The sequence below is a fragment of the Oryza glaberrima genome, chromosome 2, assembly GCF_000147395.1.
Source record: "Oryza glaberrima chromosome 2, OglaRS2, whole genome shotgun sequence".
In the NCBI taxonomy this organism is placed as follows: domain Eukaryota; kingdom Viridiplantae; phylum Streptophyta; class Magnoliopsida; order Poales; family Poaceae; genus Oryza; species Oryza glaberrima.
This window is the reverse complement of record NC_068327.1, coordinates 11,599,720-11,620,892: the sequence shown is the minus strand read 5'-3', so window position 1 is coordinate 11,620,892 and position 21,173 is coordinate 11,599,720. Positions and strand designations below refer to the sequence as shown.

The window sequence follows — 21,173 nt, the reverse complement described above, 5'->3', positions numbered from 1 at the left end:
ATGATATAAAGGATTGGGGATAGCCTTAGTGCAATGGCCACATAATTCTTTTCCATAAAGAATAGCAGCAAGCATTCGTCACTCAGCTCAGGGGAGAACCACCGCATAGCATGCATGGATCATGCTTTGCCGCATCCTCCGTGACGATATACGGTCCACAAGAGTCCGAAACGGTCCCCAAAAATAAGCCAAAATGTTGCCGGGGCTTGCGTCTGACCAACATTGATCGATCAGGTCGCAATGGGCCTCTATCTTTATCTCACTTCCCATTAACACGTTTTTCAAATTATTAAATATATGTTTCGTGCAAAAACCTTTTTAAAAAATATATAAAAAATACTAAACAAATTTATTTATTAAATTTATAAATAAATTTATAATAATTATCTCGTTTCGCGTGCTCCGAAAAATCTCGCATTCGTATCTAATTCGAGTCGAACGGGGCTTATATACTCCTCGTGCACCACCACCAAGAACCAGGCGCGCATGCATGCTTCATGCTGCTGTGCCCCACCCGAGTCCGTGTCCCACACCCGTAGAATCTCCTACAAATATAGCGGCACTAGCTATCCAACGCGCACCACCACCACCTCCTCCTCTGCACCGGAATTCACCAACAAAAAACAGAGCACGGCCATGGCACCGACGACGGCGGCGGCGGCGGCGAGCAGCAACGGCGGCGGCGAGAGCGACGGCAGCAGCAAGGAGTGGAGGCTGACGGCGCCGACGAGGGGCGGCGCGATGGCGGCGGCGGGGGACAAGATGAGCATCCGGGCGGTGCGGTACAAGATCAGCGCCAGCGTCGACGACCGCGGCCCGCGCCCCGTCCTGCCGCTCGCCCACGGCGACCCCTCCGTGTTCCCCGAGTTCCGCACCGCCGCCGAGGCCGAGGACGCCGTCGCCGACGCGCTCCGCTCCGGCGACTTCAACTGCTACCCCGCCGGCGTCGGCCTCCCCGCCGCGCGACGGTACCACCCACGCCATCCACTTCCGTTTTTTTTTTTTTGTTTTCATTATTTTCCGGCGAGTTCAGATATTCGGTTTTGGTTTTATGTTTTTTTTCCGCTTCCGTTTCTTTGCCGATTAATTGTTCGCTACGTGTGCATGGTTCATGTTTGCCTTTTATGGCCTTTATTAAAATTAGTTTATTAAATTTTCTCAACTATTTGTTTGTTAACGAGAACTAGCAAGCTGAGCCGAGGCGAGCCATCTATAGTGAGGCCAGTTTTCGTTCAAAATTGAATAGTTTAGTTTAAAAAATTTATCAACTAGAGTACTTTCGAATCGAGCCAGTGATAACACGTATTTACTAATAGTGCTTATTTTATTCATTAATGATAATTATAATACGAATTATACGAATAGTGTTTAGGGACTGATTGGTTCATTTGCTTATTTTGTGTGCCAAACAGCATATATCACCAATTTAGCAAGCTATAGTTTTTCGACACTCGACAAAAAGCTCGCCACACATATGGCCAAAATAAATCAGCTTGCAAATTGAGTCTATAAGCAAATCTAAAAACGCTACAATTGCAGTTATAAGCCAAACGTTTTGCCAGAAGAACCGGAGCTGCCTACTTTAGACGTGATAAAGTTTGGCAATAAACTAAAACAGTCCCCTACTGCGTACCATTCTTTGTTTACTAATAAAAGCGTGCTACTTTACCCACCAGTTATATAATTTGTTCACTTTGATCCGATTCCTATTTTGCAACATGTACGGGTGATATATATTTCATATACACATCATCAGGCACCTATAATTAAGCTGCATGGGTCTTCTCTGTTGTAGTGAGCACACTTTGGTCATAATTTTAAGGACTATAGCACTGAAAAATAGATTTATTTGAATTTTTTAAACAACTTGCACATATAATTTTTTTTATGAAAATATATCATTTTACAGTTTGAAAAGTGTGCTGAAATTTGGAGTTCAGTGTTGAAAAAAAAACCGGCAAAACAACAACCCCATATGCAACACGAGGTCAGTAGGGTCACAACTCACAACCTCCCTGTAATGTAATCCCGGGGAAGATTTGTTTCGATTCAAACCCATATAGAACCATGGATTTAATTGAATTTAAACTGGATGAAGAAAACAATTATTGAAGTAGTGTTATTACACATGTCACATGTGCGCGAATACTGTATTGGCGTCGATCTCGAGGCGTACTACTCCCGTGGTCGGCGAGAGCCAGTAGGGGAGGAGAACTGAAGTGGAACCAACGGCTGGCGATGGACGGGACGTACGGCCCGAGCGGCGCACGCGCCCGCGGCGGGGGAGCACGAGCCCCGCGTCGTCCACGCCCGCCCCCACCGCGTGCTGGCACGCCCCCCGGCTGCTGCGGCTCGTCCGACGTGGCGGGCGCACAGCCTGGATGGAGCCTTCATTGTGCATCTGTGCTAGCTGTAGGACTGAAGGCTGTAGCTGCTGGATTTCTGGGGGAAAAAACAAAAGAAAGAGCAGGAAAAGAAAGGAAGGAAAATGTGCTCTCTTTTGAATTGAGAACAATCGTGCCTTTTGTGGACTAGAAGCAGGGGAGAAGAATATATAGTCCAATAATTCGGTTTTTCTGGGTTGATGATGCATTTCTTCTTTAGAAAGGATTTTACATGCTGTTTTTTTTAATAATGGCATGTTGTTCATTATGTTTTTTTTTGCATGTATGATTATTAATTAAATGTTTTATTTGCGCCGAGGATGCAGTTCTTCCTGAAAGAGGCATTTACGTGATGTTGGTTCATGCTTGCTTATGTGATTGTTAATTATATCATAATATATCTTGATTAATCTTGTGCCTTTCTTTTGAATATAGTGCTGTGGCAGATCATTTGTCACGCGACCTCCCATACAAGCTATCTTCTGATGACATCTTCCTAACCGCTGGAGGAACTCAGGCCATCGAGGTCGTAATCTCAATCCTTGCCCAACCTGGCACAAACATATTGCTTCCTAGACCAGGCTACCCAAACTATGAAGCTCGAGCCGCGTTCAACAACCTTGAAGTTCGTCATTTTGATCTTATTCCTGAGAAGGGCTGGGAGATTGACCTTAACTCCCTAGAATCTATTGCGGACAAGAACACTACTGCGATAGTCATCATAAATCCCAATAATCCATGCGGGAATGTGTACACTTACGAGCATTTATCCAAGGTTCAGCTGGTTTATTTAAATTTGATAAAAGTTTAAATAATATTATGGGCAACTTATTAATGTGCATATGTATTATTGTTATTTAGGTGGCAGAGGTAGCAAGGAAGCTTGGGATATTGGTAATTACTGATGAGGTGTATGGTAATTTGGTTTTTGGGAGTTCCCCATTTGTCCCAATGGGTTGCTTTGGGCACATCGTACCAATATTAACCATAGGATCGCTATCAAAGAGGTGGATAGTGCCGGGATGGCGACTTGGTTGGGTAGCAATATGTGACCCCAAGAAGACTCTACAAGAAACCAAGGTAAAATATATATTTAATACTGTTTTGATACTTTTTTTGTGAATTGATATTTGAAATATATATTTTTCTAAGTGTATACTACTTTCTTTGTAGATTGCAACATTAATTACTAATTTCCTTAATGTTTCAACTGATCCAGCAACTTTCATTCAGGTTAGTGTTTTTTTCCTTAACAAGCCAATGTTTGGGTTATAATTTTGGTCATTTATCTGCTTTATGTAATGTTTGGTGGACTATGTGTTGTGGTCGCTCTTCGGAAATTGGATGGCTGTTCAAAATGCACAGTGTGGTGTCTAGCATTGTTTGTAGCTGAGAAAAACTACTGGTTTAAAATATACTATCGAATACTTACCAAATAAATAGTACTTATGAATCAGAGTTATAATCAAACATAAGTTCATCAAAGTAACAAAAAAAAGTTTAATTCAGTTTTTTATGTTCATTTCATCCTATTTCTGTTAAAACATAATAATATGTTTTAAAAATTAATTGAGAAGATGAGGTTTGTATTTTGTGTTCAATCTGAGGTGCGTAGTTATTAAGTGATAATGTGAAGTTCAATGTTACGTTAAAGTAAGCATACAATTCTTATACTGAGATTATTTATTGGTATCTTGCTTTAAAAATATTATATTGGTCTCGTGTATTCATTTTATCTCAAATAATTGAATTGTGCATGTTTTGTTGTTGAATTTCTTAGGGAGCTCTACCGAATATTCTTAAGAATACCAAGGAAGAATTCTTTAAGAGGATAATTGATTTGCTTACGGAAACATCAGATATTTGCTATAGAGGAATAAAGGATATTAAATGCATCACTTGTCCTCACAAGCCCGAAGGATCCATGTTTGTGATGGTAAGATTTCCTCTTAAATCATTTTATCATTAGAGCTGTACTAGCATCAATTTATCACACTCAAAAAATAATTATGCTATATTTAATTTAGTTGGCACCTAAAACACTTAATTCAGAGTCATGAGAAATTTTTGGTGTATTGTGTTGAAGAATAATGCTATAATTAGGAAGTTGTAGTTTGCCATGTTAACATCAATTTTCTTTTGTTGCTACAACATACTTGTCACTTAAGCTTCACTTCCAGTAATCTTACATTGAAATCCTATAAACAGGTGAAATTGAACCTATATCTTTTGGAGGGAATCCATGATGATGTTGATTTTTGTTGCCAACTTGCGAAAGAAGAGTCGGTGATTCTTTGCCCAGGTACATCTAACATTTTTGTTAATAAATGGATATGTATGTGCCTATTTAATTAAAGAAAGTTATAAATTTAATATTATATTATTCAATTCACTTGTTATGTTCTTGTAATTCTCTAATGCTATACCATGACATATAAGTGATGCTACCTTATTTAGTTTCTCACAAATCTAATGATTACTTTTTGGCTAAACATTTATGCTTATTAATTAATTTTGTTATGAAACTTTGAAAATTATTCTATGATTTTGTTGCTTAAAAAAAGTTAATAGTTAATTACTTTTAGTTTTGCATCTCTAATCACTAATAGATAATAGTTTAGTTAGAATATTTAAATATATGTGGTTATGAGTTTTTTATTGATTGCATGTAAACTTTTTATATGTGATATATGAATATGACGACATTATTTTATTTCTATATATGAAAGAAAATTTAGCAAAGTGATGCAATGATATTCAGACAGGCACATTATATCCCTACCTGTTGTTTTTGTCTTATGGATGAACAAATGAAAGATCATCTGCTTTTTTTATAATATTCGAGAATACAAACGGATATTGACTATCTAAAAGATAAAAGTTGTTTTAAAATACAAGAAACTTATATGTAGAAAACATTTTGCAAAAACCGCACCATCCATGAGCTTGGAAAGTGTGCTTGTAAGAATCCATAATCTGTAAGAGGAAAAGAACAGGGCCAATCACATGTAAATAAAAATTGCGTATGCCTTAATTATATGAGAAAATATAATTCAATGTCCAACAATATTTGGGTACACGTACTTTGTCCTTTTAGTTTATGGATGTTGATTACTTTAAGTACTGAAGGAAAAACTAACAAAGAGATCTAATATTATGCTACCACTTTAAATATTAGTTAACTCTGTAGTAGTAAATTAAGCTAGAGATTTAATATAATATCTTAAATAAAGTAAATGTTATAGCCTTGTTAATGTTTCTATTTTACGAATAATGTATTTATACATATACTTTACGTATCCTAATTTAACTATGTTGCCTAAATGCAGGGAGTGTGCTGGGAATGAAGAATTGGGTTCGCATTACTTTTGCTATTGATTCATCTTCTCTCCTGGATGGTCTTGAGAGGATCAAATCCTTCTGCCAAAGGCACAAGAAGAAAAACCCTTTAAATTATATCTAGATTGTACTAGGATTGGAATGATCAGTACTAATTGTGATGTTTGTGCTTTATACCTGTTGTCACCAAAATGGAACTGTTAATTTGCTATGAATAAAGCTTACAAATTCATATGTGTCAATGAACTCATCTATAAAAGTTGCACATGTAGTTTACATAGACTTGACGGTTACTTCTCATCAAGGACTTTTATTTACCTTTGTTACATTTTGAAGGCCCATTATATGTTATGGGGCCTCTAATTAGTCTTATGATTTGCCAATGGTAACATACTTTTCTTAAAACTCGAATAAATAAATAAAATATTGGCATATACCACATGAACCAGAGATTAAAATAACAGCATATTGGTGAAATAGTCCCTTGTATTTGCCAAATTATCTCACAACCACACATGTATACTCTCACTTAAGCCATTTATTGCAATGATTTAGTTTGTGTTGATGGCACACAAATTAGGAATTTCGGTACTTTGCCATTCCACAAAATGAGCATCAATTATTTGACATCTTGGGCCACATGCTTGGTCTCACATGTCTACATTTCCCAAGTAGTAAAATGTGCCTTCGTATTTGCAAAACAGGAGGCACTCATAGTGCACGCGTGGGAGCTATAGTACACTGGTGGAGAAACTGAAAGGGTCAATTAGGTTTAGAGGGGGGGTGAATAGGCTAATTTAAAACTTAAGAAATGCGGAAGCAGTAATTTTTGGAGCTAGGCTGGGAATTTTCGGAACTTCCGAAAATGCACAGAGCAGCGCACACAAAATGAAAACTCTAGATCTATAAGACTATAACAGGGAATACAAGGCACAATCAGCAACTAGACCAATAGCGGCACAAGCAAGCAAAGCTAGAGGAGAGGGATGAAGAAATATCACCAAGATGTAGCTCCCAAAGTTTTTCCCCGGAGTTCAAATCCTTGAGGGGATTCTACTCTCCGTTGAGGAGCTCACTAAGAGCCGGGTCTTAGCTAACCCTTTTCTCAAGAGGTTGCACTAAGCACTCCTCCTTTCACTAAGAGGTATCTCTTCCCTTGCGGAGGCGAGATCCGGCCTTCACAAACTTCTCCCGGCCAACCACAAGTAGATCGGTGGCTCGGGAGTGACACCTAGCCGTCTAGGAGTCCTCAACCTCCAAGAGTAAAAGATGATGCAAAGAACTCCCGGAGATGATGCAATTGCTCACAAATCTTCACAAAGACCACAAGAAGCACCCACACAAGCTCGAATCCACACTCTCACACACACACCAAATCCAAATCAAACACGGGTGGAGAGATGAATCGAGGAAGCAAGGCTCAAATGAACTAGAGAGAGAGAGAGCAAGCCAAGGGCACAAATAATTGGAATGGAACCAGCAACCCTCACAAGTGAGGGGAGGTGGGTATTTATACCCACAGCACAAATCTGCCCATTGGAGTGCAATAAAAGGGATTTTCGGAACTTCCGAAAATTCCAGATCTGAGAAAAATCGAAGTCAACGCAATTTTCGGAACTTCCGAAAAATATTTTCGGAACTTCTGAAAATTTCCAGAACGCTTCTGTGTATTTTCGGAACTTCCGAAAATCATTTTCGGAACTTCCGAAAATTTCCAGAACGCCCAAACACGGTTCTGTGTATTTTCGGAACTTCCGAAAATTTCCAGAACGCTCCAAAAGAGAAATGCTTCGAAGTAAAATTGATTTTGAGCACACGCATCACTCCTTATATGTCTATGCATCATCCCCCTTAATAGTATGGCTTTCCTACGACACAATGCGAGGAAAAAGATACAATATACCATTTGATCATTGCCGCATTGCATCGCGATGTCGCATTCACGGGATATGCATTGTATTACAACACGTTGAGAACTTAACAACCTTCACATTTGCTTGAATAAAAATGTTAGTCCTTTCTAATCGCATTGTAATCAATCATCAAAATCATTAGGGGCCTAGATGCACTTTTAGAAACCATCTTTGGTCGGTCGACCAGATTTTACAATAGTCCCGGTTATATTAAAAACCGGGACTAAAAATATCTTTAGTCCCGGTTTAAAAGCTACATGGTACTTTTCAATCTTTAGTACCGGTTGGTGTTAGCAACCGGGACTAAAGATCTATTTGTAGTCCCGGTTGGTGACTAAAGATCTATTTATAGTCCCGGTTGGTAAAACCAACCGGGAGTAAAGATCGACGCGGAGATCGGAGAGGTGTGCGCGATCGGATCGAGGTACCTCCTCCTCTCCTTTAACTCCTCTCTCCTCCTCTCCTCTGAATGTGCAGAGATGTAGCCTAGAGGGGGGGTGAATAGGCTTTCCTGAAATTTTCTCAACAATCGCAGCGGTTAAATTGACAGGGCGCGGAACCTCCTGGTGATGAACACCGGAACTTCCAGGCAGGATGAGTAGCCCGGAACTTCCGGAGTTCTTGAGCCAGGAACTTCCGGGCAGCAGAGAAAAACGAAATTAGGGGAAGTATAACAGGTCCTAGCTAGAGATGATCAGGCACAGAGTTGCACAAGATGTAATTCTCAAGATACCAGCAGATTCAAACACAGATCATGCACAAGGGAGACAAAGGCGATTTTTTTCCGAAGTTCGGATCACACAGATCCTACTCTCCGTTGAGGTGCTCAAAGAACCGGGTCTCGATTAACCCCTTGCCTCACTTATGCAAAGATCCCAGAAGAAGTCCACAGCCTTCAACTCAACACTTCTAGGTCGTTTTCTAGAATTGAGTGACCACCAATATCCAACTCACAATTCCTTCTAGAAAAGACCACAAGTGCAAGTTCCTCTACCTAGGACAACCTCTGAAAACTCAGCACAAGAATCTTTACTCACTTACCTCGTTTCCTTGCGGAGGTGAGGAAAACCTTCACAAACTTTCCCGGGACATCTACAAGATCTTTGGAAGCTCACGGGCGACACCTAACCGTCTAGAAGAAGATCTCCAAGAGTAATAAGCCCAAGTGACAGCCCACAAGGTATCCAAAGTGCTCAATCAAACCTAATCTTCAAGCCATCTCCAAAACACTCCTACACTTTAATCTAATCTCTCAATCTCACAAGATAGGCTCTAGATTTGAGTGGAGGAAGCAAAGGAAGCTTGGGAGTGGCTAGAAAACCCTAGAACATGAAAGAGCTGAAGTGGAATGGCCAAAGGGTGACCTGGGGATGAAATCCATATATATAACGGCTAGGTGACGTCATCTAGCCGTTACTCACAAGATTGAACTGGAAACCTGCCAGGTGGTTCCGGGCAAAAGTGCCAAGAACTTCCGGGCAGCACTTAGGAAAAATCTAGCTAAACTTCGGTGCCCGGAAGCTCCGGCCAGAACCTCCGGGTAGCCCTCTCTGTCCCGGGGAGAAAATAAACTTTGGTGTCCGGAGGTTCCGGCCAGAACCTCCGGGTAGGCCTCTCTGTCCCGGGGAAAATCATTTCCACAAATGATTCCAAAAACCTTTAGACTCATGGATATGACTAAGAGCACTTTGTATACCCTGGAATCACACTTGAAACCCCTCTTAATAGTACGGTTTTTCCTAAACTCAATTTCGAAAGTGAAAAACCTAGTCTAATCACCTTCGATGTTTTTCGCAGTTAGGAACATTCAAATTAGGGGGTCTCCTTGCATTCTTAGCCATCACAACTTGCTTTGGGACTAAACTCCTGTGAATAAACTTGATAAACACGTTAGTCCCCTTTAACCACCTTGTCATTAATCACCAAAACCCACTAGGGGGTTTAAGTGCATCTTCATCCTCAACCTTATCTCCTCTTCTCATCTCTATTCCTCTCCTTCTCCTCTCTACTGCCAGGCCGGCGCGGCGGTGGCTGGCGGCCGCGCGGCGGCGGCGGCAGCGGTGCGGCGCGCGGTGAGGCGGCGGGGCGCGGAGGGAGGGCCGGCTGGCTAGCGCGACGGCAGCGGGCGGCCGCACGACGGCAGGGCGCGGAGGGCCGGCCGGCCGGCGCGGTGGCGGCGGGCGGCTGCGCGCCGGCGGGGAGCGGAGGGCCGGCCGGCCGGCACGGCGGCGGCGCGCGGCGAGGCAGCACTTTCTCCTTTTTTTTTTTGGGAAGAATATGAGATTGTTGTGTGATGTATTTGATTGGATCTGAGATTGTTGTGTGATGTATTTGATTTGTGTGTGATGTGAATATGTGATGAATTTTGTAGAAGTTGTGATGTAATTTTTTTAAAGATTTTGTGATGTATTTGAGTATTTGAGATGATCGATTTGTGGATTTGGAGGCAATTTGAGGATGAATGATTTGGGATTTTGGGGACGGGATGGGGTGAAATTAATATATTTAAAAATAATGAAGAAAAGAAAATAATAAAGAGGAACCGGAAAGAGCAACCGGATTAGCCTCTTTAGTCCCAGTTGGTAACACTAACAGGGACTAAAGATGCTTTATCTTTAGCCTCTTTAGTCCCGGTAGGTAACACCAACCGGTTTTTTCACCGGGGACTAAAGATAGCTATCTTTAGTCCCGGATTCGTAATCCCGGTTGAAAAACCGGAACTACAGGAGGGTTACGAACCGGATTCGTAATCCCGGTTGAAAAACCGGAACTACAGGAGGGTTACGAACCGGGAGTAATAACCCTTTCTCCACCCGTGGTAGTTGTAGATTTTAAGTGTTCAATTGGCAGGTGTTCACCTTATAAGCCACAACCAAATTTAAAATTTAGAATTCATTTAGAAGCTATTTCTTTGCTTTCTATTTTCTAGCTTTAATTTTTGGTTATTTAAGAACAAAAGTATAAATTCTCTCCCTAAAAATATGTTTTTACTTTGTTTATTTTTCTCAACTTATATAAGTCGTGGCTCAACCAATGAGAAACAAGCTATTACATCGTACTGTCATCAGCTACGGTTTTTATTTTATTTGATTTTCTGACCATGCGAAAAAAAGGCTTTGACTGATTAACGAGCGAAATGGTACTTCAGTAGATCAAGTCAAATCTAGAAGTGGTGCACATCAGGCTTACGAGTTAAACAGCAATAACATTAATGGTCCGGTCAACAATAGTTACACAAAAGATTGGGAGTTCACCGATGGTTGTTACACAGGGGTCACAGTTGGTTATGTTCGCATCAGGGTCTCAGGGATAGTGCGAGCACTAACCCAATGGAACCTGTGGTAGAACTCTTACAACTCTTAGGGCCCCTTTGAATCGCAGGAATGAGAAAACATAGGAATAGGAAAAACGCAGGATTTTGATAGGAATGAGAAAACATAGGAATAGGAAAAACGCAGGATTTTGATACGAATGTAAGTGCAAAACAGAGGATTGCAAAACACAGAAAAAAACACAGGAATGGTCGTTTGATTGGACCGCAGGAAAAACGCAGGAATTAGAGGAAAGATAAAGAATCAAAGGAAAGTTTCTAAGAGGTTTTACCTCATGTTAGAATTCCTCCAAAACTTGCATGGTATTAGGCAATCCATAGGAATTTCATAGGATTTCATAAGGTCCATTTATTTGATTCAAAGGGTTATATAGGAAAAATTCCTATAGAAATGAAACCCTCTAAAATTCCTATGAATTTCGTTTGAATCAAGGCCTTAAGGCTGTCTTCGATCCTACTAGTTGGGAAAACGGAACAGTCGGAACACAGGAGAGTTGTATTGGGAACCAGGGTATCGAACTAAGCCTTAAGTGGCCTAAAATGATGACAAGCTAAAGTTTGTACTAGAGCCTTTTCTAGCGATGACTGTATGACAAAAAATGGGTGAATTATAGAGTAAGTTGGGTTTTAGTGTTTTACTGCCGACAGATATGCTAACTAGGAGACCGAAGAATGGCTTTATCAGTACTCTTGCAAATCCATTAAGGTTTACAAACAATGACCCATAACCTTTTATGATTTATGAAAAATAAATAGCTAAATTGATACCATATATAACAAATTTAGGGATGGCAATTTTACCCACGGGTCCGGGTATCCGTGGATACCCGGCCCGATGGGCATGGGCATGGGCATGGGTATAATTTTTTTTTTGTCTATAGGCACATCCGCCCGAAACCTGAAAGTACAGTGGGCAAGAGCTGGGTATCAATTTTTACCCGTGAGTAACCCATGCCCGACCTGATATAAGTATTAGTACTGATTTTGGCCCATCTCTTTATTTTCATACTCCTTCATGTTGACCCATTTGACCCATTACATATACGTAGAATATAGCAATCAGCGGCGACGGCAGCAGCTCACGACGCGGCCAAGGTGGCGCTGAGGCGGACTCGGGCGGTGAGCGGCGTGCCAGCGGCAGCGGCGCCGAGGCGGGCTCGGGCGGTGAGCAAGCACGCCTTCGCCGCCATCACCTCGCAGCCCCCGAAGAACCCCGCCTTGTCGCCGCCAGCCTCCTCCTTCACCATCGACCAGCAGCTGGCAACACGAGTGCAGGCGGTGGCCGGCGACGCGGCTGTGCACGGCTGGCGACGCGGCGGCGCACGACAGGCAAGCCTAGTGGGTATCCGTCGGGCATGCCCATGGTTTTGCTCAATACGCTTTGCGGGCGTGGGTCGGGTGCAGACATATTATCAGGTCGGGCATGGTTTCTCTCTACCCATGCCCGACCCGGCCCGTTACCATCCCTAAGCAAATTCCATATAACCGCTCCTAGTAATAATATTATACTACCTCCGATTTTAAATATATGACACTTTTGGTTTTTTGACAAACGCTTAGTAATTCATCTTATTCAATTTTTTAAATATAAAAAAAACATGTTTAAAAAACATTTGATGATAAATCAGACCACAATAAAATAAATACTCCCTCTGTATTTTAATGTATGATGCCGCTGACTTTTTAACCAACGTTTGACCATTCGTCTTATTCAAATTTTTTATGCAAATATAAAAATACTTATATTATGCTTAAAGAACATTTGATGATAAATCAAGTCACAATAAAATAAATGATAATTACATAAATTTTTTGAATATGACGAAAGGTCAAACGTTTGTCAAAAAGTAAACGACGTCATACATTTTAAAATACGGAGGGAGTAATAATTACATAACTTTTTTAAACAAGACAAATGGTTAAGCCTATCTCAAAAAAAAATCAATAACATCATATATTATGTGTGGAATATAAGAGCAAGTAGCATAAAGAGAAAAACGAGGGACTATTTATTCGCTGGCTCTGTGAAAGGAGATGTAGCCTAGTGGTTGCAACGACCTGAGTAGCACCCCAATGTCCTGAGTTCAAATCTTCATAGGAGCGAATGTCATATTGGGTTATTTGAGGGCTAAATTCCCTATTAGATAGGCTAAGTTCCTAATTTAAAAAGGCTGCACATATCTGGTTAGATATAGAGGCCAGGTAAAAATACCCTTCTCTAAAAAAAATTATTCACTGGCTCTACGTGCATGTAGAGGTATTTTGCCTGCCATGACCCATCTGTTACTCACAACAACGAATGAAAAATACTAAACGAATGAAAAATACTACCTCCGTCCTAAAAAATTATTCACTGGCTCTACGTGCATGTAGAGGTATTTTGCCTGCCATGACCCATCTGTTGCTCACAACAACGAATGAAAAATACTACCTCCGTCCTATAATAATTGTATTTCTATCATGCAAATTTTGTCAAAAAAAAAATTGTATTTCTAATAAGATGGGACACAACAAATGGAATGTGTACCCACAACCTTCCTTTTAATTAAGATTACATATGGTGTGTCGCTTAACATTCCTTTTAATCAAGTATACATATGGAATATACGCATACAATATAGTTATTAAATAGGATTATTGTGGTAAATTATGTTTGCTGTTAATATGTCTTTAATTTCCAAAAAATATAATTATGGGACATAGGTAGTATAGTATGAACGTGAAGTGGTGGTTAGTAACTTGGAAGTAGAGATTAGCTTGATTAAAAAAATAAAAAAGTGTTGAATGTTTGTTGTACGTATAACATATTAAGTATCGCTTAAATAACATACTATCTATATCAATTAGAGCAAGTTTAATAGTACAGCTAACTATAGACTCCAAATTAGCTAATAGCCAGTTGGTACAATAGTTACCAATAAACATGTACTGTATAATTAATGTCTGGTCCCAGATGTCATACACACATACATCTTGAAGTCTGTGCTGCAGCTGGCTATAAATCTGTAGCCCGCTGCTCTTATCTCTCTTCTTTTACCTTATTAAAATATGTTTATAGCCGGCTTATAGTCTACTATTGTACCTGCTCTTAGAGCAAACGGTCGACTATATTAGTGACATTGCACTAGATGAGTAGAGAGGGGTTTACTTGATGGCACAGAGAAAGACTCCAAGAGTGACTTATGTTGTAATTTAGGCTTAAGTCAACTCATATGAAATTATAGTAGGATGAATATTAAAGTCAAACAAATATTCATATAATATACGAGCATTTTATCTCTTCTTTGATTTAGAATTTGAACTTTCTGGGAAAATTTATGCAAAACTTATACCCGCGACATCCTCGAGATTGCAAATAGGGCATGGGTTTCTCATCTCATGAGTCAACGTCGCGGCGGGCCAGCACCTTCCACTCCCCCCCCCCCCCACCCCCCACCCCCCCGCGCCTCCCGCTCATATTTGGACACCGCCGCGGCGGCGGAGAGCGCAAACCCCCGCCACCCCCCTCGCCGCCCGCCGTAAAACCCTAAAACCATGGCCGCCGCGGCGGAGGCCGTCCTCTTCCTCCTCCACCACCACCTCGCCTTCTTCGGGCTACGCATCTCGCCCTCCGTCTCCGCCCCCTCGCCTCGCCGCCGCTCCGCCGGAGAGGTGGCGCTGCTCGCCGTCGTCGTCATCGCCGCGCTCCTCACCGCCACCACCCATGCCGCGTCCGCAACCATCGAGTCGCGCCCCGCCGACGCCCTGCGGTCGGAGGTCGACGAGCTCAGGCTCAGGGTTCTGCATTTGGGTGAGGCACCGCTTGCTTTGGCCCTCTCCCCTTTCCCACCTCGGCAGAGTGCTGTTTCTTGCGCGCTGTTTGGTGTTCTTGCCATATCTTAGATTTGAAATGTCTTGTGCTCATCGTGCGTACACTGACATATTAGTGCTCGAAAACTTGCGTGGGCGTACTAAGTAAACGACGAGTCGACGAGTACTTTGCTTGAATCACACCGTCTGAATAATAGGGTTTAAAAAAACTTATTCAGAATTGGAACTACAATGTTATTTGACCAATGCTTGTACTTATTTCAGCTTTCGATATTGACTCCAGGTTCAGGGATTATTTATGCTATTGTTTCTACATTATATGCTATTCCTGAAGTTATAATATTTTAATTTGTAACACTATTTGCAGTTTTAATCGTTTGTAATGTAAACGTTTCCACAATAATTGGATTTAAAAGTACAACTGTTTCTAACATAGAATTTGAAAACTCTGTTTCAAGTTCCATTGCACTTATAATTTGTTATTCATTTAAATTTATTGGCAGTGTACTTTTTTGCATTATATGAATATAAGAATCACAATTCAATGAGTTTTCTATAATCTGACCAAGAAGTAAAAAGTGGATCAAGGACCTGAATGATTGTGATTCTTCTGGCTATTTTGTGTACTTGTGAGTTATTTATGCTATTCTAGTTCCTGTTTCGTTTGTTTGTACCTGCAGGGTTAGTGTTATGATTTTAAAACTGCTTGCCAAATCCATTGATTTGGTCTTTTACTCTTCTGCAGTTGGGTTTGGTCATAAAACTTGAAACCCATAAACATGATCCTCATGGCGGTATGCTATTGACGAACAAATTTCTAATTATTCGTTGTCGGTTCATTCTGTGGTTGAATTCAATCTATCGCAATGAGACCGGTTAAGCTTTCCTAGACTTAGTTGAATTAAGCCTAACTGTAGACTGTTACCTGCCTGTGATGTTAATATGTTATTGGATCCTTAGGGGATAAACACCACCGGGAGGACAGCCTGTCATAGCTGGGTGGTATTGACTAGCTAGCTAGGGGAGAGAATAGGCTAGATGCTGGGATTTCCAATAGGGATCTAATACTTAGATTGATTAATCTCCTTTTGCTTTATTCCTGATCAATGATATCAAACCACATTACATACCGAGTGTCCTAACACCCATTGTAATGGAATAGTAAATATGGACTGGATCGTTGCAATAGTTAACTAATCCTAACAACAAAGAGAACTAGAGATGAAAGAATCAATTTACCGGATCCTGATTGGTTGAAAATGCTGCTGCTGTGCTGGAGTCGTTGCCTTTCTGCAGCTGGCTGTGCGTCGTGGTCACACATTTACATTGTATTCTCCTTTGAATTGAAATAGCTTACCTGGTAGCATATCATATCAACACCATATGTAATGGTTTTCCAATATGTTTTTGACCCTTTATGCTCTAGTTCTGTTTGCAAAATCTAACTTACGAAGCTTCTTTGACACTGTCAACAATATAGTTTAATTGCATCTGGAATTCTTTACTGCTGATTGAGCCAATGGCATTTGTTTTGAATTTTGATAAATATATCATCCTTCAACCTTTACAAAATTTATATTTTTTGTTCCAGAATCTTTGTTGGAGGAAAACACAAAAACTTTGAAGAGTAAAGCAAACAATTTGGAAGAGAACAGCAATCTTATTGGAACTATGGAACATGATATTGAGATTTTAATGAACAAATATGAGAGTACCAAGGTATGCGGTTATATCAGTGAATGCTTGTGTTATGTTGCTCTGTAACAAGTTAGCCATCTCGCTGTAGATGAATAAACATCACTTGCACTGTACATAATCTCTTCTTCAAAAATCATGGAATTCTTTTTTGTAGAAAACCACTTTAGGACTAATAAAGTGAATAATGGTGTGGATGTATCATTGCTAACTATGTACTTCCTCCTCTTCAAAATATAAGACTTACTTTGGATGGGAACAAAGATGAAGAAGGGTATGAAACCAGAAAAAAGTGAAGAGGAAATAATCATGTCTTCCATACTTAAGTACAAAGGAAATATGAGAGAAAATAATTGGTATGAGTATTAAATCATAATGCAGCTAAGAGAAGATGTGATAAATAGGGGCAAAGGAAGTAGAACATCAATTAAAATCTACATGCACACATTACATTTTTTGAAAAAGGAGTGTACAGTATCGTTCTCGTATAACTTCGTTTATTAGCTGGTCATATTATTCTTACCGAAACAAATATCTATGGCTATATTAGTGGGGACTTGGGGAGCAGATAAGATGAGCACTGCAATAGTAGATCTGTAGATGAGTGGATAATTTTCTTCATATACTATTCTTTATGAATCTTTTTTACAATTAAAAGATCTCAGTTTCTATGTTCTCTATCAATATTTGAAATTCAATGGCTTAGTGAGATGACATGTTAGTGGGGATTGCTTAAAACTTAATGTGTATGTTTGACCTTAACCACCACTGCACGACCCATCCAACTGACTTATTCAGCATTTACTCTGATGATTTTATGTCTCCTATTGTGAAAATGTCTGCAGTAGGATGTATTCAACTATTTGTCATCTTTCTAGAAATTTTGTCCAACTGTTGATGTACATATAATTTCTTTCCTCGCATATGCTAATATTTACACTCTCTGGATGTAGAAATCTCAAAGCAAATCCTACCCAGAAAGCAATGTGAAAGCTTTGGAAGATGAGGTACCTCTCGCTTTATCTTTAGAATAATTTATTAATTATTATCCATGATATAACATGCCATAATTGGGTTTCCCTCTTTTGTTGGGTGTATCATATAATCATATCTTTGAAATGATATATTACATATATATACTTGTTTCTATATTCTGCTGGCTAAAGCTACATATATTTTTCAGTATAATGTTTTAGTATTAGTAAAATGTTATGAGGAAGTTGCAGCTAGTCCCAGGGACATTTGCAAATTAATTTTTGTGTAATTTAGAAACTTCTGAAAAAAATGTAAATGTAGATCATGCCACACTAATCTATTTGAGCAAAAACTTGTAGAAGATTGGAAAATTATGTCTTTGTTGTATCACACACATAATATCATATTTTGTATAAATTACTTGTCAGCATATATATATTTTTTAGAAATTTCTAAATTCCACAAGTGCAAATTAGCAGAAGTTGCAAACAAAACTCCACCAAAATTTTGAACATGATGAGATCAGACTTCAATTGGAAAATTCATCATGTGACTCCTGACAGTGTTCCTGTGCAGGTGCAGCTCCTCTGGAGAGTGGTCAGAAAGATGAATGAGAATGCTGACTCAATAGAATCCCTAGCAAATGGTGCTGAGAAAAGGGTTGAATCTCTGAGTTCAGAAGTCAAAAAGGTATTATGTAACTGATCAGTTGAATCTTTAATAGAGTAATATCTACTTTCCTTCAGACCAGGTCGGAAATTTGTTAAGTTATTTTATCCTTCTTCGTCATCAGATAAACAGAATCATGCTCTGTAGGATTTGAATGCTACTGTTTTAATTTTTTTTCTTTGACTCATTACTCATGTCACCTGTATTAATTATTTCGACAGAGGAAAATAACATGTTTAATGCTTATTTTTGTAAAGTTCAAAGTGCTCATTTGTGGCTTATCAAGAGGCTATGGTGTAATAAAGATATTTGTAAAAAAATATATAAATCATCTTCTGTAGCTTGTTTTAAGTCTTAACAATGAAGAGCAAAAACTATGTGGTTCAGTTGAGCTATCTAGAATTAGTTTTCTAAGAGCTACCCTTACACATAAGAAGTGCTGAACATTCTTATAAAGCAGCCATTCGTCGTTATGATTGACCTTAATGTTCATTGGTGCTACACTGCTACTAGATTTATTTTATACCTATCTCACAAAAGCTTAACAACTGTTAGTTTCACAATTTTTGAATCAGATGGAAGGTGTAATTGCAGAACAATGGATCCAAATTCGGCAACTTGAACAGGCATTTGTGTTGACGAAGGTAATTTACCATATATTTGTGCTGCTATAAATTATGCAGAAGTAGTTCACTAGTTTATTCATCAAGTGAAATGAATGCAGATGATGACATCAAAAGTTCATCAAAGAAGCAGGTTATCCGAGACTGCTTATAAATGGCCTGGAAAAGATTTAGTCCTTAAGGTATATTGACAGTTTATATATATTAATATGTTCGTGTTCAGTATATACTTGTGAATTATATAATTTCTGCATCTTGCGGTCCAAATACAATGTATATATTTTGCATGTTTCTTTTCCTAAATATTACAAGTTTATTGCAATATTTTGATGTGAATTGGTCTTGTATCGCATTATCAAAACCTTCCAGAAATTTGTTCTTCACAGCTTAATTAAACACGCTCATCTGAGACTCTGATTATTTACATTTTTAAAATACGACTACATTCACTTATTTATGTTAAAATTCGTTATACTGCCATACTAAGGGCTACTTAGGCTTATTGGCTTAGTTTTCTAAGTCAGATTAAATTCCTAAGTTTATTTAGGCACTTAGAATCATTATGCAAATTGAGCTACAGTCATTCAGTACCACAGTTAATTTACACATCATTAATCACCTGTTGTGTAAATGATGTGCAAACTGGAATCTTTATCCCTTTCTGATTTCCAAGAGTTCTTTGTTGATGGTTTTATTATCTGCAGTATTTCAGGAATCTTCATGGCACTTTTCTTATGGGGGTATCATACACAAAGTCCTGCTTTTCTCATACATATAAACATGGCAGGAGTTTCATACAAGCAATGAACAGACCCTACCATGAGGTGCCTACATGATTATGTTTCCATGTTGGTGAACCCATATATGTGTTCACCTCTTATTTATTAGGCAATATGCATTATTAATATTTGTAAGTATGCAATTCAAACCATGTTCTCACCTAGCTGCATTAAGCATGCAAAATATACTGATAAGTGATATATATAACATATTGAAATGGTTGGATGGTATCTATGAAAATATTGTGCTAAGCACTCGAAGTCCTTGAAGTTTTCTTAGTTCATGCTTCCATAAAAGTTCTTTGTATTACTGATGTAGAAGCATTGGTAAGCTAGCGGTACCTAATTTTCTTGATGGATAATGATTTTGTGTCATTGCTCCTGACATATGTTCCAACTTTTTACAGGTATCACGGTTCTGTAAGGCAATATGTGGCCAGCATATTCGCGATGTTGATAAGCCTAATGTCTTCTTCTTGGGTGGATCCATCTCCCGATCATGTATTTCTGCACCTTATAAACAACTCAAGATTTTCATGTTATTGGCTCAAAATTTTCATCATAAGGTACCCATCTTCCAATATCATCTTTTAGTCCTTTGCCCTTGATATATTTGGTTGACTTGTTTTTAACTGTCTTAATCATATTAACATCTATATGAATATGAGCAATGCTAGAAAGTCTTACATTATGAAACGGAGGAAGCAACTTATTGTACATCATGTCTCATGTGCTGTCTATAAATAATGTGGAAGAAAAATTACATACAACGTGTCTCGACGATTGAACATGTTCTAATGGGTCCAAAAGGGCTTCACATGACGGTGGTTAACTTGCTATCCTGTGACTCCAACGCATGAATATGTAACTAAATTCATGAATTACATATATGTAGGTCCAGATATTTCTCCAGGATGCAATGAGATCCAATAGTTACAGTAGAGGTTTCGCAACTGAGATAATTACGTTCTGCTTGGTGAGTACTTTTCAACAACTCCCTTTGTCTCGTTGGTGTTACTCCTGTTGGAATACCTTTTAAGTTTCTCCCTGACCAAACTGCAGGCATATTTTGTTGTTATATCTCCAATGTGGATTCTGTGGTTCCTCTATTCAACGCGATTTGGCTCAAAGAAATGACCAGTTGCCATAAAACAAGAGTTGCATATACTGTTTTCATGTTTTTACATTTTACAAGTATAGAAGAGTTGCATGAGATGGTGGAAAATGCGTATAATTATATCTTGTAATTTATATCGAGCACATTGTATCACATTCTCCATGGAACCTCCCCTTTGCGGGGTGGTGTATTTATACCCCTAGCTCGCTCGCATTCTTCAGGGACTTGGATGGATAAATTTGTCTACTGATTTAGGCAGTCCTAGGTCTTCAAAGAAGAAGCATTTTTTTTTTGATCGTTCAAAAATGCATCTTCCTTATCTGCTCGATATTCTTGATTTAGTGAGTTGTTTCTACTATATACAGATCGAGATATGATTTCTTCATCGGTGTATCCATGTACTTGTGGTACGGACAAATGGGACGGGGACAGAAATAGATAGACGCTCAACCCTTTTGGATAGAAAGGGAATTTTGTGTGTGTGGCCTGAGTCAATCTTTGCCAAATGTGCTGTATGGGGGTTTTCTTGCAGTTGTTT

At 39.3% G+C, this 21,173-nt stretch overlaps 2 protein-coding genes across 3 annotated transcripts; both read left to right on the top strand.

Annotated features, from left to right (window-relative positions):
• The first annotated feature begins 448 nt into the window (after positions 1-448).
• Positions 449-5,965, top strand: LOC127764751 (nicotianamine aminotransferase 1). Its single transcript, XM_052289668.1, has 7 exons — positions 449-968; positions 2,820-3,159; positions 3,246-3,464; positions 3,558-3,617; positions 4,165-4,320; positions 4,593-4,686; positions 5,714-5,965. The coding sequence occupies exons 1-7, from the start codon at positions 487-489 to the stop codon at positions 5,845-5,847; spliced, it is 1,485 nt and encodes a 494-aa protein (XP_052145628.1). The 5' UTR covers positions 449-486; the 3' UTR covers positions 5,848-5,965.
• An 8,451-nt stretch (positions 5,966-14,416) lies between these two features.
• Positions 14,417-21,020, top strand: LOC127761465 (uncharacterized). Of its 2 annotated transcripts, none has more exons than XM_052285757.1 (10): positions 14,417-14,757; positions 16,369-16,496; positions 17,426-17,479; positions 18,030-18,137; positions 18,692-18,760; positions 18,841-18,921; positions 19,444-19,563; positions 19,926-20,084; positions 20,414-20,494; positions 20,581-21,020. In XM_052285757.1, exons 1-10 carry the CDS (start codon positions 14,502-14,504, stop codon positions 20,653-20,655), a joined length of 1,131 nt encoding a protein of 376 aa, XP_052141717.1. In that variant the 5' UTR covers positions 14,417-14,501; the 3' UTR covers positions 20,656-21,020. The 2 variants fall into 2 exon arrangements, with proteins under 2 accessions (XP_052141717.1, XP_052141716.1); XM_052285756.1 differs by having other exon boundaries at positions 18,024-18,137.
• The last annotated feature ends 153 nt before the right edge of the window (positions 21,021-21,173 follow it).

What these genes read in the sequence shown, in the direction of transcription:
- LOC127764751 (XM_052289668.1), top strand. Translation starts at nt 487, where the DNA reads ATGCATGCTTCATGCTGCTGTGCCCCACCCGAGTCCGTGTCCCACACC. An exon ending in ATCCAGCAACTTTCATTCAG is followed by an intron (nt 3,618 to 4,164) that starts GTTAGTGTTTTT and finishes TGAATTTCTTAG; the next exon opens with GGAGCTCTACCGAATATTCT. An exon ending in GTCGGTGATTCTTTGCCCAG is followed by an intron (nt 4,687 to 5,713) that starts GTACATCTAACA and finishes GCCTAAATGCAG; the next exon opens with GGAGTGTGCTGGGAATGAAG.
- LOC127761465 (XM_052285756.1), top strand. Translation starts at nt 14,502, where the DNA reads ATGGCCGCCGCGGCGGAGGCCGTCCTCTTCCTCCTCCACCACCACCTC. An exon ending in GCTCAGGGTTCTGCATTTGG is followed by an intron (nt 14,758 to 16,368) that starts GTGAGGCACCGC and finishes TTTTTGTTCCAG; the next exon opens with AATCTTTGTTGGAGGAAAAC. An exon ending in CTCAAAATTTTCATCATAAG is followed by an intron (nt 20,085 to 20,413) that starts GTACCCATCTTC and finishes ACATATATGTAG; the next exon opens with GTCCAGATATTTCTCCAGGA.